The sequence below is a fragment of the Phragmites australis genome, chromosome 8 (assembly GCF_958298935.1).
Source record: "Phragmites australis chromosome 8, lpPhrAust1.1, whole genome shotgun sequence".
Taxonomy (NCBI): Eukaryota; Viridiplantae; Streptophyta; class Magnoliopsida; order Poales; family Poaceae; genus Phragmites; species Phragmites australis.
Window position 1 is genome coordinate 14,058,692 of NC_084928.1, and position 16,894 is coordinate 14,075,585.

Here is a 16,894-nt window from a genome sequence, read left to right on the forward strand (position 1 = left end):
CCCAGGCTTCGAGGAGTACCTACGGTGGTACGTCCCTCATACACGTACAAAGGTCACCTACACCCCAAGTAATGTTTGGCCACATGTCGCTTTGACTACGAAGGCCTACCCGGGCCATTGGGATGAGGAGGTTGCATTAGCGGTATGTTTAATTAACGTATCTTTTTGTCATCGTATAATCCCATATGAACCACTATGAACTAAAATTCTCATTTCATGTTTGTTTTAACAGGTCGATATCATATACGATATCCATAGGGACGCGGTTGGAGCTATGGGAAGCCTCAGGCAAGGGATTCAGCTTAGTGCGGCAGATGTAGCGGGATTTGTGAAGCGGGTTTTCGACAAGACCGCCCGGGCCCTGAAGCTTACCTCATGTCGATCCACCGCAGACGTCGTCGGTGCTCCTTCCAGGTCCAGTGGGGTCCACACAGAGTCGTCCAGGAGGTATGATGTGCAACAACCTCCACCGGGACCGGCATCCACACCGCCACCTCGACCACGGCCTCTAGGGTCGGTAACAACAGGTACGCATTTTTCATACGCACGGTGTTTAGCAATATCCTTTTGTTACTGATGCATTAATTTCAAAAAATATATTAGGTGCACCTACACACTTATCAGCGCTGACACCTAGACCATGGCCAGTGCCGACACCTTCACCGTTCGCATGCCTCTTAGGTAATGGGTGCCAATATACTACCGTATTCAATATACTCAATAGTATATCTAATGTAATCATCCTTCTGCGGGTTACTGTGGTGATGAAGCCGGGACGTCTTCATCTGCACCTCCACCGTTCGCACCCTACTTTGGCACTTAGGCCTGGCCATCTACAGCTACCCCTGCATACCATACATGTACAACATTGCATTTTTATTGATACATTCATTTCCATATTTACCATATCTAATACATTCATCCGTTCACAGGCCCCTCTAGTGATTATGCATGCACAACAGCGGCACCATCGCAATCATCTTACCTGAGTTAGGAGGATGAGCCTGGGTCCCCCCCCCCCCATTCGACCTCATGAGGGACTTCTTTGGGGGCACACTGGACTACGATGTTGTCACGCAGTCCCAGTTGCCCACTACTCCACTACCGACGCAGCAAAGCTAGGAGGAGGCCTCGACTCCCTTGATCGCTACGAGGCCTACCAGGTAGGTTGTTCCACCGGACAACCTGACCTAGTCTAAGGGCCACGTGAGGGTGAACCAGCGGCAGAGGCGACGGGACCATGATGGTGGGAACAGCCAACGACAATGGGGGAGGCAATAGTAGGATTTTATCTTTAGTTTCATAACTTAGATGTTTGTTTTATGATGAATGTTTGATTCGTAAACTAGTATTATATATTCGGACGTATCTACTTTCTATGTACTACATGTGACCGCACTCTAGTGCCTTTTCAAATTAACGAAACCGCCTTTTATGAGCGACGTGACCGCACGCTGCCGCCTTTTATGAATAATGTGACCGCACATCTGCTTTCTATGTATTACAAGTTTAGACATTACTACTTAACATGTCATTAATGCATTTCTTAATGTCATGTGACATCACTCTACCAGCTTCTTAGAGTGAAGTCACCTCTCATTGCCACCTTTTTAGGGAGATTCGACCCCTCGCTGTCAACTTTTTAGAATGATGAAACCGCTCGCAGCCACCTTTTTAGACCGATGTGACCGCACGCTGCCGATTACTCATAGTCAAGTGACCGCTCGCTGCGCGAAGGTATCAAATGCATGCGCTCTCTCTAAATTACATACCTACACTTGGTGCATACACCATCGATCCCTGCTTATAAAAGGTGAGGGCGAGGCAATGAGAAGGTCATGACATTGCAGTTTTTCGAAACACCACTACCATCTGATACCTAATACTAAACCATAGCTGCCTCCTTAAGCAGACATTTCTCGTGGACATCCAAATTCTCAATGATAGCCCTACATACTATGAGGGAGACCCAGGCAAAAGGTGACGATGTGTTCCAGGAGGAGAACCTAAACAAAGTGTTGTCAAAATGGCAGACTATGACCTGATGTCCCTGTTTCACCATGTAGGAATGGCGGCGAACGGTAAGCTCTGTGACCTCCATGGGCCTAAAGACGCACTTGTTAGAGTGCTGTCAGAGATATATCAGGGTGTGCGAACTAGCCGACATAGCAAATTGTTTTAGCAAGCGAGCACACACGATATTTATGCACCCTCCGTAGTACGAGGAGCACATTAAGGTACGTTCATCGTTATTACATGTCCCAGTTAATTCTTATGTTACTAGGTATTCCCTCGTGATGAAGAGTTGTTGAACAAACCCATCGAGAACTTTTTAGAGCTGCATCAACTCTTCGGTGACGGCTGCCTACTCGGACATAACTGGAGATGCAGAGGTGGTCATTTGAGACCTTCACGCCGTTATGGAAGAGGTGGTGGTTCGAGCCGCCATGAAAGAGGTGGTCGTTCGGAAACAACCATAAGAGGACGTGCTTCTACCACTTCCGTCATAACCGAAGGGGTTGATGACGATGATGACTTTGTGCTTACTCCTCAGAGAACTCCACGCCGTTGTGAATTCTCTGACGATGGAGCAAATGACTGGGATCCTAACTTTGATTATTTTCCATATATACCGGCACCATATAGACCAAAATCCACAGAATACGATTACCATTGGATGGAATGGGAGATAAGGCACATACAACTTCAAGGGCCACTTCGTCCATAATATTTATGCTACTAAATGTTGTCTTGTTGAATTTAATATGGTTATATTATTTTTAATCTATTACCTAAGTTATGTATGTATCTTAGATGTAGCCTACATACTATTAGTAATGTTCAAATTCCATGTGCATGTACACATTCTATCTAACATTTAGTGTGATTTTTTTATTTCACTTACATGTATTTATTCTATCTTCACTTTAATATTTTCTGGGATTTTTGTTATTTTTATCGTAGATAACTTTTGGGATTTTTATTATTTTTATAATAAAATTGGGCTAATCGCCCTCTGAGAGAGTGGTAGGGGCGCTAACCATCATCTACCCTCTCAGAGGACAGTAAGAGGAGTGTGGGGCCTAACCGCCCTCTCTCTGAGAGGGCGGTAAGAGATACCCGTGCAGCCTTTTCAGAGAACGGTAGACGACTATTTATACAAATATTTTCATTAAAAACCTATTTATTTAAATATTAATGTTAGAAAATAGAAAAAAAAACTCTGGGTTGCCTGCCCCTAATGGGACGAGCGCCCAGCTACCTCCTAGACCTACTGGCCCACTAGGTTGTTGCCTCGCTTGGGCCACACGCCAGGCTACCATGTGATCAGGCGAGTTTTTTTATTTTTATATTTTTTCGAGTTTAAATTTAAATAAATAGATTCCCGGCGAAAAGATTTGCAAAAGTAGGCGCCCACCGCCCTCTCAGAGGGCGGGTACGGGTGCTAACCGCCCCCTGAGAGGGCGGTAGGCCTAACCGCCCCCTCAAAGGGTGGCAAGAGGGGCTAACCGCCCTCTCAGGGGGCGGTTAGGCCCTGGGGGGGCAGTTAGCCCCTAGCCGCCCTCTGAGAGGGCGGTTAGGGGCTTTTTCATGTAAAATTAATTTTTTTTCCATTTTATCCTATAAAAATGTATTATTTTTGTAATTGAAGAAAAAAAAAGAAGGGGTGTAAGGAAATTAAGAAATTAAATTTGGAGTAGGTTATGTAATAACGGGAGGAAAAAATCAGTAATTAGTAGTTGCAGCATTTTACGTGGGTATGGGGTGCGAACGAGGACAAACATAGTATTGAACACATGGTGAAAACATTACAATACACTGTAACCGCGATGACATGATGAGGAAATAAAGGTGGCATGTACGGTTCGTACTAAGACCTTATTAGTGCGCCGATCCTAATCATAACATGCCTTAGGGAAGGAAAGTATGTCGGGTTACATTAGGTACTCTCTACTGCGTGCATCTAGGATACTTTCCCTTTCGGAGGGCATCGGGACCTGCCACCTTAGCACGGCGGGCTCTCTACCGCTTCCTTTCCCTCTCAGCCTCTCAAGCCTGAGCCACGGTACGGTCGTGCGCCGCCTTCCTCATGCGCTCTTCTTCCTCCCGCTTGAGACGAAGTTCCTCTTGCTGTTGCTCGTACTCCCGACGTGCGTACGCTTCCCTTCTCCACCTTATGTTCATGTCGACCCACAGCTTCTATGAGTCATTTTGCTCATTGTCAAGCCACTGAATAAAATCACAGAGCGGTGGAGGGGACTGAACAAATGGAACAAGATGAGCGGTTAGTAAAAGAGGGTGCATAATCGGAAGAGATGAGGCGGACATCTGTTACCATACCGGTCGATAACCAGTTGTTGCATTGCGAGGCTTGTCATACTCGTAGTTGGCACACATGAAGAAGCGTAGTCCATAGGTGTATGAGATGTCCTGCGACTCGCGGAGCTTACAAAGGTCACCACAGAAGCACATTGGTGGTTCGAGACCTTCAGGTACGGTAGTCCCCCAATGTTTCTTTGGTGGGCTCGATGGAGCTGAGGAAGACATTGCACTTGAGAGATATGAGAAATGAGCGATGCTTCTCCGTAAGGAGGTTTGGCTACTTATAGTTGGGGGAGGCAGGAGCATTGGATTCGCTCTTAAAGAAAGGAATTAGGGCATGGGCGTAGCTGGCGGGACGAGCATCGGATTCCATCTTGAAGAATGTGACAGTTTTGTCGTTGCCCATGGTCAGAGATTCCACGTTTATTGGTACCCGTGTTGTCATTTACTGATTTGAAAAAGCTGGGTAGTGTTGTCACATCTTGTTTAAAGCCTGCGGCAGGAGGCATATGTTGTCAAGTCATGGTTAAAGTTTAGTGGTGTGGTCACTTGTTCATTGAACGTGTCTGAATATGAAATGCATTTACGAAATGCTAAGTCGACCATACAAAGTGAACGTGTCTTAATACATATGAGCACATCACGAAGCGAATACGCATATGTTAGTTACAAAAAATGTAAAATGCTACTCATGCCTCCCTTGTTGCCGTCGTCCGTGCGCCCCATTGTGGTCCCGATGCCGCTGGTTAACCCTCACGTGACCCCTGGAGTAGGTGAGGGGGTCAGGTGGGCCGACGTGTCTGGTAAGCCTAGTAGGGACCACCGGTGTCGAGGGCTCGTCGTGCGTGGGCTGGGTCCGAAGCGGTGCACTGGAAACCTGGGACCGCTGAAGGACGTCGTAGTCAGGTGTGCCCCCGAAGAAGTCACGGACGATGTCGTATGCGGTATCGGGGCCAGCCTCATCCTCCTGACTAGGGTAGGAGGACTGTGAAGGCTCGGCAGACGTCCATGTGTACTGGCTGGAGGGGCCTGTGAACAAATAATCACGTTAGATACGAACAATATGGTATTGAAAGTAGTAGTAAAAAATGTATAATTGTACCTACGTGGTACGACGGTGCAGCAGAAGAAGGCCACGCTGACGTGCCCTAGTACGTTGCGGGGGGGGGGGGTAGGGTGTGGGGCCGCCGAAGACGGACCGGCCTCGTCACCGAAGTAACCTGAGCACAGTTGTAACTTATTTTGCTGAAAGTACTAGAAATTAGGAAGAAGGGTTCCCGGAGTACCTGACTGTGGACGTACAGGGCTCAATCTGCGAGGCTGCGTCGAGACTTGTGCAGACGGACCTAATGAATGTTTAATAACAATAAGTAAAGGATATTGATCAATAATTTTCAAAAGTATAATTCGTACCATGTTGCTCGGACCCTCCAAGACGTGATAGAAGGGGTCGTGTGGGTGCCGACACTGAAGAACGTCGGTGCACGTCTGACGGCCGAGACGACTCGGCGTGTACACCACTCGTCCTGGGAGGCGGCCCTGCTACATCTGTGTTAGATCGGCAGGAGGTGAGTTTCAGGGCGCGCGTCGTCTTGTCGAAAACCCGTCTAATGAAGCTCGCAACATCCGACGCACTTAGGTGATGCCCTTGCCGGACGCGGTCCATGGCAGCAGTTGCAGGTGTTCAGTACTTGATCTTTCATGAAATATTGTGACACATATTGCCTTGGAAGCATATGGTGCTCCGCGCACGAAGCTATGACATGTGTACAAGGTTTGTGGAGTAATTGTGGCTTCTGACAACTACATATGCATGTCCCACTCCTTAGCACACACTCTTGAACATGCCGCTCACGTCTACCCCCCCTCCGACCCATATCCCGACACAGGACACTGAACCTGTGCTCTGCTGTGCCCTCTTGATTTGCGCGATGCATGTGGGCCTTCCTATTTGCCTTCTCCATGTACTCACATAGCATCTGGCCATAAAGCATACGATTGTCCTCCATTACAACCTTAGCAGCTGCAAACCGATCAATGAAGTACTTGCAGGTGCCATGCAAAATGCCTTCTACAATTCCAACTAGTGGTAGGGACCTTATTCCTCGCATGACCCAGTTATAAACCTCTGCAAGGTTTGTAGTCATTACTCCATACCTGGCACTACCACTGTCGTACAGCAGAGCCCATTTTTCCTTGGGCTCATTGCGTATCCACTGTGAAAAGCTCCTAATAGATGAGCCAGATCTCCGTACAATCTGCGGAGTATCGGTTGGGAGCCGACCGAGAGCTATTGGTTCCTCACGGTTAGGTGCGGCCTCCGCAGTTTGTTTAAGAGTCAGTTCATCAAGTCTTGCCCATAATGCATGAACTTACGTTGTTGGTTCTGACTGCACAACTTCTTGAAGAGCTTCATTAACTCTTTGTTTTTAAACTGTCTGTAGAAGTTCGCACCCATATGGCGCATGCACCACCTGCTTTTGAGATCTAGCCACTGTACTGGTACACCCCGTCGCACGCTACCGTGTTGCATATCCAGCAAAGCCTGCAACAATCCTGCATGTCTATCATGAATGAGACACACATCTGGTCGGTCAAGAACAATTGCATGCTTCACCCGCTCTAGGAACCAATACCAGTTGTCCCCATTCTCACTCTCCACGAACGCAAACCCTAGATTTTACAATTTTACAATTTTCTAAACCCTAGATCTAAATATCTAAAAGCTATGTCATATACTACTACTGCACTAATTAACAACAATAAAAAGGATAAAAAGATTGACCTGAAATTTTTTTCCAAATCCGCAGCCCAAATGCAGCAGGGCTTCGCCGATCTCTCTTCCTCCCCTCTCCTCTCCTCTCTTCTCCTCTCTCTTCTCAACTTTTCTTTTTTTCCGAATTTTATGGTTTTTTCTCCAATTTTCGGGGTTTTTATAGACTCAGGGCGCAGGAGGCCGGTGCGGGGCGGCAGGCGGGAGGAGCCCTTACCTCCCCCTGAGAGGGCGGTAAGGACCTCTACCCGCCCCCTGAGGGGGCGGTAAGCTGTGGGGCCCGAGCGGGAAGGCCTACCGCCCTCTCAGGGGGCGGTTAGCACCCGTATCCGCCCTCTGAGAGGGCTGCAACCCTCTGAGAGGGCGGTGGACGCCTACTTTTGCAAATCTTTTCGCCAAGAATCTATTTATTTAAATTTAAACTTGAAAAAATATAAAAATAAAAAAAAACTCTGATCAGGCAGCCTCCTAGCCGAGTGCCATTAGCCGGGCCACGCCTCGCACCATGGGTCGTGCGCCCCTGGCATGTTAGTGCACCCACACGCCAGGCTGTCAGCCTGGGCTGGACGCTAGACCAAACCATGCCTGGTCAAACCGCCCCACTAACTGGGCTAGGCCTCTGCAATAGCACAGTAGTCCACATAGTACCCTATAGCGCTCCTCACATACCTCGCACTGTACGCCGGCCGTCAACACCTGACTCCACTGTATCATAACCTGTATAGCTCACGTAGCATATTCACATACACCGTTTCCTAGTTTAGATGTCTTGTGAAACCTGACCATATTAAACTCAGTTCCTCTTACCCCCCCCCCCCCCCCCGACTATATTCACTCTCATGACACGTCTGCATATAAATAAAATCAGCAACTAATTCTGAACACAAGTTCTCCAAACTATATCAATCCACATAATATCATCATTATGATAAACACTTTGATTTTACCAATTTCACCATAAATCTAATTTTTCATGGTTCATGATTTCACAGTGGACTTGGATGATTTCACAGTGGACTTGGATACGGACTTCCTTTCGTTAGATGACAGCTACTTGTTGGATCTTCAGAGACTCTTCTTTTTTCTTTGATTCCTATTCTAACTAGTTTATGCAAGTTTCTACACAATAGGCTCATGCCTAGTGTCATAACAACTCTTACTACTTTAATTATCCTCCAAAATAGTTCTCAGCAATAAATGGTCAAGCTGTTGCTTCGGCCACCAGCCTCCTGTCCCCCGCGTCCTTGCTTGGGTTTTGCTGGAACCTGGTGTTACCAACCTCCCTTTTCCAGGTGGCGCACTTGTGGAATTTAATCTTCGTAGGATTTTCATAGAAATTTTATAGAATTGTAAGTTTAAGGAATCTTTCTTTTCATTAAGGATCATTTGGGACACAGGAATAATCTTAACAATTCATATGCATTCCTATAGGTCAATTTCATAGAAAGCTGGTCATGAGCTCAAACCTCATGTTTGAGAGATCTAATGCATCCAAAAAATCAGTCTTACCATATTTAAGGTGACTTAAATCTTTTAAAACCTGGAGAGGGATAAGGCTAGAAGAGATTGTAAGTCACCTCTAAACTAGATACACACCTCATAAAAATTCTTAATTAAACGTAAGAACAAGTCCATTTTACAGTCTCTAATTATCAGTATGAAACATGTAAAGAAGCGCCTATACCTCAGGCTTTTATTTGTAGAGACGAGAACCAATTAAATCTGCTGACGGGCCTCATGAACCTATGGTCTCAAACTCTCAATGGGCCAGAACTGTTCCCCGACGTCTTCTCAAAAAGAAAAGAATTATTCCACCACAGAAAAAAGAACCGAACAAATTAAATGGCCAAGAAAGAAACTACAAGGGTGCCTGCATGCATGCAAGATGCAATGGCTTCATCGATCAGATCACTGCATGCCCCTCCACCCCCAGCCGTCCACCGTTGAGCTAAACGTCCGCGCGCGGCGCACAACACGGGCTGCAGGCACCGCGCTGCCTGTTCCTTGCATTTCCCACCTGGCTACCATGCTCCGGCACGGTCTCGCCCTGCTGCTGGTGCATCGCGCTCCTAACCACATCTTGCGGCACCAGGAACCATCTGCGCAGCGCCAGGTTGAGCATGCAAGGGAACTTGCGCAGGAAGAACTTGCATATTTCCGTCATCCCCCTGCAAAAATTAATATTGTCATCTTGTATTACATCGCATGCAGCTCGGTGGCGTACGTGTCCGTATCATAGTTCATTAATTTACATGTGAAAGCTAGCACACACGCAGGGCACACGTACTCTCCGAGGTAGATGACGCTGACGAAGGCGACACAGGTGATGACGATGACGTAGATGCAGGAGGAGAAGTAGCGCGTGGTGCCGGCAATGTAGGCGCCGATGAGGCTGGCGAGGTCGACGAATGTGGAGAGCATGAGCGTCACCACCTTGGCCTCCGTGTGGTAGAACCGCTCGCTCATCAGTAGCACCATGATCACCAGCGACGTCACGAACGCTGTCGCGTTGAAGTAGTAGAACGTCAGGTACCGCGAATGGTGCTCGTCGCGCAGCACCGGGTCCCCGGCATGGTGGCCATCCTTGTCGTCCTGCCAGAACGAACCAGGTGGGTTCAGGCCGGCCTGGTAGGTCACCGACGCCGCGACGGTGGCGAGCACCATCAGCCACCCGCGCATCTCCTTGAACCACTTCTTGCGTTGCGCCACCGGGTTGTCGTCGTTCATCTCCTCCAGGAGGAGGAAACCCTGGAACGCCATCCTCATCTCCTGAGTAGTGGCGCCGCCGGCTCGCCCATCACTCTGGCTCTGGAACGGCGCGATGAGCACGGGGATGCCGCGCTTCCCCGTGGCGCTGATCTCGGTGACCGCCGGGGTCGCGTGGCCCGGAGCCTCGTCGACAACTTGGATGGCTCGACCTTCCTGTACTTCATTGATCTGACGGGACATTTTGGGGCGTTCCACGCGTGTGAAGACAAGGTGAACTATACCACTATATATGCCATATATATATACTGGGTTTGTGCCTTCGTGTTAACGTCCTAGTGAGCATCGTCTTCATTGCAAGCAAGCAAACAAGGAACGCTTTTTCACACTAATATTCTGTCTTCAGTGAAGACGACAAAGAGCGCATGCACATATGTGTTTTCCAACATGTTCAAGAAAGGAATTTGAGAATCCCTAACTCTCAATAGAAAGAAAGGAATTTCATACTGTTCATAATGCATATACAACTTTGCAGACAATTTCTTAACAAACAATTAATAAGAGGATGGGCACTTGAAAAATTACAAAGCGTCAATGTTGGAATTATTCGAAATTTAGAAATAAAAATGATGGATATCGGGAGAATGATGCACTCTGTGTACAATTTTGTAACCTGTTACATCTTATCTCTCTTCTGCTTGTGTAGATATATATAAAGATATATTGTTAGAGTACAGATGATATGTATTATAGATAGCTCCGTACGAGATTTATGGGCAAAAGTGAAAGCCGGCGTAAACAACACTGATTAATCCGATTGGTTATTTGCATGGGCTACCTTGAAGGAAAGAACAAATGTGATGCTCGATGCTTTCTAGTGGAGAAGAAAGGAGCATGCCAACGTTAGTTGTACGTCAACCAGCTGGTTCGTAAGATTGCATGGTGTGTGCATGGTACAGCTCCGTCACATGTTCCGTGGTGGAGCCATGGAATTACAGCTCTGTTTGCAACTGTGGTTGCTCGTTGGGAAACACTTAACTTCGTTTACTTTTGGGCACATCAAAACTTGGTATCTCCCAAGTTATAATTTGATGGTACCTCCGGATACCTTCCGAGGATGGTAAAAGATTCATTTCTTTTTCCATTAGCAGTAAAATTTTGCTATAATCAGTCAATATTCATGTAACTAACTTAATTTGGCAACCGCAAACTGTCCTATATAGCAAGGCTTCACTCGTACTTGTTTGCTTAGTTTAGCAAGTACAGTTGTGTGCCAACTTAGTTAATCATAACGAGTCAAAAAAGAATTGAAGAGAAAATTGATCCCACGGCACTCATTTTTTTACGGAAGGACTGTGGGGGAGTTCCCCACAGCATAATCTTTATAAAAAACGGTTCAGAGACTCTACAACAAGGAAGGGAAGAACAAAGTAAACTTACCAGCAGGGAGGGATAGAGCTACTACTAAAAACTAGACGAAGAGGGAAAAGAAGAGAAAATGGGAGAGTTACAACGAGAGTGAATCCAACCAGGATGTCACCAAAGATCTAGCATCATTATCCAGCTTGTACATATGCTGATGGACTTCATCTCTGAATTTGAATTTCCAGGAGCTGAAATAAGGCTGCTTCTTCTTGAAAACTTTCACATTTTTTTACTTTCTAGTTACTCCAAGAAGCAATTATTATGATTTTCCATGAAATCCCGCGGCGCTCATTCCTTAACTGATTTTCAAACATATCTCTAATTATTTTACATTTTTTCTAAATATTAACTGACAGACCTTGCTCCATCTATTATTATGTCGATATTGCGCCTTCTCCTAAAATACCAATTATATTGCCATCGGTGATCTTCCTAACTACCAGCAACCGAGCTCGACCGGGTTAAGCAAGAGACAGACATGACAAGCACCAGAGAAAGGAATCCATGAATCAATTGTAGTATCCATGACTACGGTAATTGTATTTTTTTTGTCACATACGCAGGAGAGTTATATGTCATTTCATTACTAGGAGAAGAAAAAGATAAAATACAACACACAAAAAACACACACAAGAAAGAAATGAACAACACACCCTGAGAACAAAGACAGAACAAAAATCAGAGAACAAAAACAAACACAAAAACAAAAGGGCTCAAAGAGAGCCAAAAAAAACACACCCAACACAACCTAAGAACCAGGCAAGAGAACTTGGAGCTCCTTCGCACTGGCAGCGCACCAGAGCGGCCCTTGCATAGCCACAACTTGTTCCACCAAAGAAATAGCTGGAGATGCCCCATTGAATACACAGTCATTTCGTAGCTTCCAAATTTCTCAAGCCACAAGAATGATTAGGGAATTTAGACCCTTCCTTTGATGCTTATCAGCCTGCCTCAATGCGAAACATCACCAACTAGCAAACGTTGACCAGCCCAGTTGAGGAGCAAGAGCTGGCAAACCAACCTGAGAAAGAAAACCGAACCAAACTTGCCTAGAAAACACACAAGAGATCAGGAGGTGCTGGATAGTCTCATCATTTTGATCATAAAAAGGACAAGAAGCGGGATGGGGGAGGCCACGCTTGGCCAATCTATCCGCAGTCCAACAACGGTTGAGAATGGCGAGCCAGAGGAAGACTTTGCAGCGTAGCGGTGCCCACGACCTCCAAAGATGCTTCCAGGGAGCAAACCTTATAGAGCCCACGAAGAAGGCATTATAAGTAGACTTACTAGAGTAAATTCCAGAACTAGAAAGCCGCCACACATGTTGATCTCGCACATCTTGCAGCAGTAAAACACCATCTAGCAAGTCCTAGATTTGGAGATACTCCGTAATAGCTTGGACCGAGAGAAAGCCATTGATATCTGAGACCCAAGTGCGCCCAACAAGGGCCTCAGCCACAGTTCGTTGCTTGAAAATTCTGTGTGGTATTAAAGCAAGAAGATGTGGAGCAATCTCAGCAAGGGACCAACCATGAATCCAACAGTCCAGCCAAAAACAAGTTTTAGAGCCATCTCCAATTAAGGTCACCATGGCAACAAAGAATAAAGCTCTAGAATTTGGATGAACATGAACGTCCAGTCCAGCCCAAGGTCTAGAGGGTTCCGCTTTTTGAAACCAGAGCCAACGCATGCGAAGAGCCCAACCAAGAGTCGAAAGGTCCTGAATGCCAAAGTCACCATACATGAGAGGACGACAAACACATTTCCAAGAAACTAAACAATTTCCACCATTAGCATGATCATGACCTTGCCAAAGAAAACCCCGTCGCAACTTATCAATTGCTTTAATAACCCATCTAGGCAAATCCATAGCGATTATATGATAAATAGGGGTAGCTGACAAAATGGAGCAAACCATAGTTGAGCGCCCAGCTCGGTTCATCAAAGAGTCTTTCCAACTAGGGAGATGGCCAGCCACTTTATCAACAAGAGGATAAAGCTCCGCTTTAGATAACTTTTAGATGGATAGAGGAAGACCCAAGTAAGGACAAGGGAAATCCTTAACCTAACAAGGCAAGAAGTCTTGAACAGTAGCCAACTCCAACTCCGTACAATGAATAGGAGTTACATAACATTTAAGAAGGTTAGTCTTAAGACCCGAGATGTCCCCAAAAATTTGAATAATTCCTTTGATCAACTCCATATCTTCAGAAACAAGCTCAAGGAAAAGCATGACATCATCAGCATGTAATGAGACCTGTTGTTGCACACCACGGGCAGACAAAGGCTTCAAAAGGCCATCATAAGAGGCACAGGAAATGAGAGAGTTTAGCACATCCATAACCAAAAGAAAGAGCATGGGAGATAGCGGATCCCCCTGCCTTAGGCCGCTATGGTGTCTAATAACCTCTCCCAGTTCACCATTCAACAGAACCCGAGTAGAGGAACTAGAAAGAAAACTGCACAAAAGATTGCACCACTGCTGACCAAAGCCCATGCTGCTAAGGACCTCCAGAAGAAATGGCCATGAAACCGAGTCAAAAGTTTTAGAGATATCCAATTTAAGGAGAAGATGAGGCTCCTTACTCCTGTGAAAACATCTCATAGATTGCTGAACCAATAGAAAGTTATCATGAATACATCTCCCCTTATTAAAAGCACTTTGGTTGGTAGAGACCATAGAAGAGAGGTTTGGTGCCAACCAGTTAGCCAAAATCTTAGAGACCAACTTCCCAAAGCTATCGATCAGACTAATTGGACAAAAATCCTTCGTAAAAATGGCATCCACGTTTTTTGGCAAAAGAGTGAGAAATGCAAAGTTGACATACCTCAGATTGGCACATCTTCCTTGTTACACCACAACCAGAGCACTCATCAAATCCTCCTGAATGATCGGCCAGCAAGCTCTATAAAAATGACCGGTAAAACTGTCGGGGCCTGGCTCTTTATCCTGCGGAAGGTCATTGATTGTTGTCCTGACTTCGTCCAAAGAAAAAGGTTCATCAAGAGAATCCAAGGGGTGTTGATGCTACTGAAGCATACCCAAATTGAGAGTGAAAGGTCTCTACTCCGGAGAACCAAGCAACTTGGAATAGAAATCAAACACAGCTGAATGCTTATCAGCTTGAGAAGAGGCAATAAGATCATCCACTTGAAGATTAGCAAAGAAATTCTTCCTTTTCTATATCTGGCTTGCTGATGAAAATAAGAAGTATTCGCATCACCCTCCTTAAGATAGAGAACAAGAGAGCACTACCTAGAAATGGTGCGGTCAAGAGAAGCCAAACCAAGGGAGTGTTTCTTCAAGTTGACCCCTAGCCATTCCTCACCAATAGAGAGAGGACGATGGTCCCGAGCAATTTCCAACCGATGGAGAATTTCCTTTGCCATAGCAAGCTGGGATTTAATATGGCCGAACTTCTTTTGACTCCAACTCTGAAGATCCCTACTTAAATGTTTCAACTTGACATGGAAACATTCAAGAAGGCAAGGATCAGCAACTGGAGCTGCCCAATTGGAGCTAACCAGCTCCTGAAAACCATGCAGGGAGGGCCAAAAACATTCAAAGTGAAAACGGCCCTTGTCCCAAATGTTAGCCTTGAGACTGAGCAGTAATGGACAATGATCCGAATAGGAGGAAGCAGCACTTTGGAGGAGCGAACATGGGAAGATATGCTCCCAGTCAACCGAGCAAAAGACCCGGTCCAGCCTAACCAAGGTTGGAGAAAGCCGCTCATTCGACCAAGTATATTTGCGACTCAACAAATTGGTTTCCTTGATCGCGAATGAAATGACGGAAATGACCCATCATCGGCCGATTAAGATTGTCATTATTTTTATCCTCTCGTTTGATAGATTAAATTGAAATCCCCTGCCAAGAACCAAGGACCATCACAAAGCATGCGAATGTCACAAAGTTCCTGTAAGAACAGAAGCTTTTCATCATCCTCTTGAGGCTCATACACACCGGTGAACCACCAGTTATTGCCATCATCTTCGGCAAATAATACAGACACCAAAAAATTGTCAATCCTGGAACCCAAAGTGCGACAAACTGCTCCCTTCCATGCAATGAGAATTCCACCTCTAGTGTTATCAGCAGGCAAAGCAACATGTTGATCAAAATCTGAACCAAGAACTAACAACAGCAAACGAGAAGAAACAGCAGACAATTTGGTCTCATGAAAGCAAACAATATCCACCTTTGAAGAAAGAACATTGGCAAAGGTAAACTTGGATAGATCTTCAAATTAAAATATAACTTTGGTTGCTAATTATATTGTAATAAAGAACATTGGCAAAGGTAATTACGGAACTACATATGAGTTAAATACAGTCATATCATTTTAAATGTCCAAACTCAAATCCAAAAGATATTGATGGCAAAATAGTTCCATTTTTACTGCAATCAATTTGAAATGGCACCTTCTATTATTAAAAAAAAAATCTATGATCACTACTATAGAATATATCTTATATGTCAGCCCATCACTACCGGTTTGTATCAAAAATCGGTACTAAAAATTCACTCGAAAAGAACCGACGGTGATAATTGATTATCACTACTGGTTCTAGCTACGAACCGGTAGTGATACCATCATCGCCGGTCCTTCTTACGAAGGAGCAGTGATAATGAATAATAATTTACCTTAAAAAATTCATAACTTTACATACGAAGTTGGATGAGAATAAACTTTATATGAAAATTATAATCCTCGACAAGATCTACAACTTTGTAGTTGAAAACTTTTGCATTTGAAGTCATTTAGGTATCCAAATAATCATTTGAGTTTTTAGACAGAAAAGATCAAAAGGGTTGAATATGCTATTATTATTGCTAGTACTTCTGTGGTAGGATGGTGATGACATATAGCGCGAGCTGAGAGGTTCCGGGTTCCAGTGTCATGAACCGCACGTGCGCGAAAAATCACGTAACTTGTGACTTGCATGGGCACGGGGGTGCTTGATCAGGCAAAAAAATTCATTTTTTTAACTAAAAATTATCGATTCGGGGATCGACTATCACTACCGGTCCCCGCGGTAGTGATAGTCAGGGACATCATTACTCTTTATCCGTTGTCGACTCTAAAACCGACAATGAAAGGTTTTTTAGCCAACAGTGAAGACTCATTCTGTAATAGTGGGTGAGTATAAGAATACATGTGCAGGTGTCCATAGCCCTAAAAGTCGAGGAGGGAGGCTCCGTAGTTTTTGCTAAAGAAAAAGAGGAAATTTGTTATCGGCGACTGCATATTTTCATTGTCCCTTTTATGCTATCATCTTTCTCATTGACTTGTGGAGACGGACCCACTATCAGTGACAGAGTTAGCTATTTCGTAATATTGCACTGGCATATGTAAGGAATAAGTTAGAGAGACAAGGTGTGACACCGTTGTGCTACTCAACAATTGTTCCTACAGCTCCAAAAATAAAATTGGGACAACTGTGCTCATACTTTTCTAGTTTTATGGTGATCTCTATTTCTGTGGGCAAATGAAATTTAACATCTTATCGCAAAAATACTCAATAACGATTCATGACCAGCATACCATGGAATTTTTAAAATTTGAAGGTCACTATATGGAGCTATCGTTAATGAAGTCCTTTAAGAATTTCAAGTGCACGCTGGTGCAGCCTGCAATTCATCCGTTTCCACACAAGCACATA

At 45.1% G+C, this 16,894-nt stretch overlaps 1 protein-coding gene across 1 annotated transcript; it reads right to left on the minus strand.

Annotated features, from left to right (window-relative positions):
- Positions 1-8,740: 8,740 nt before the first annotated feature.
- LOC133925858 (uncharacterized) lies at positions 8,741-10,058 on the minus strand. The gene is made up of 2 exons (XM_062371607.1): positions 9,384-10,058; positions 8,741-9,264 (listed from the first exon to the last, which is right to left on the minus strand). The coding sequence occupies exons 1-2, from the start codon at positions 10,043-10,045 to the stop codon at positions 9,045-9,047; spliced, it is 882 nt and encodes a 293-aa protein (XP_062227591.1). The 5' UTR covers positions 10,046-10,058; the 3' UTR covers positions 8,741-9,044.
- Between the last annotated feature and the right edge of the window lie 6,836 nt (positions 10,059-16,894).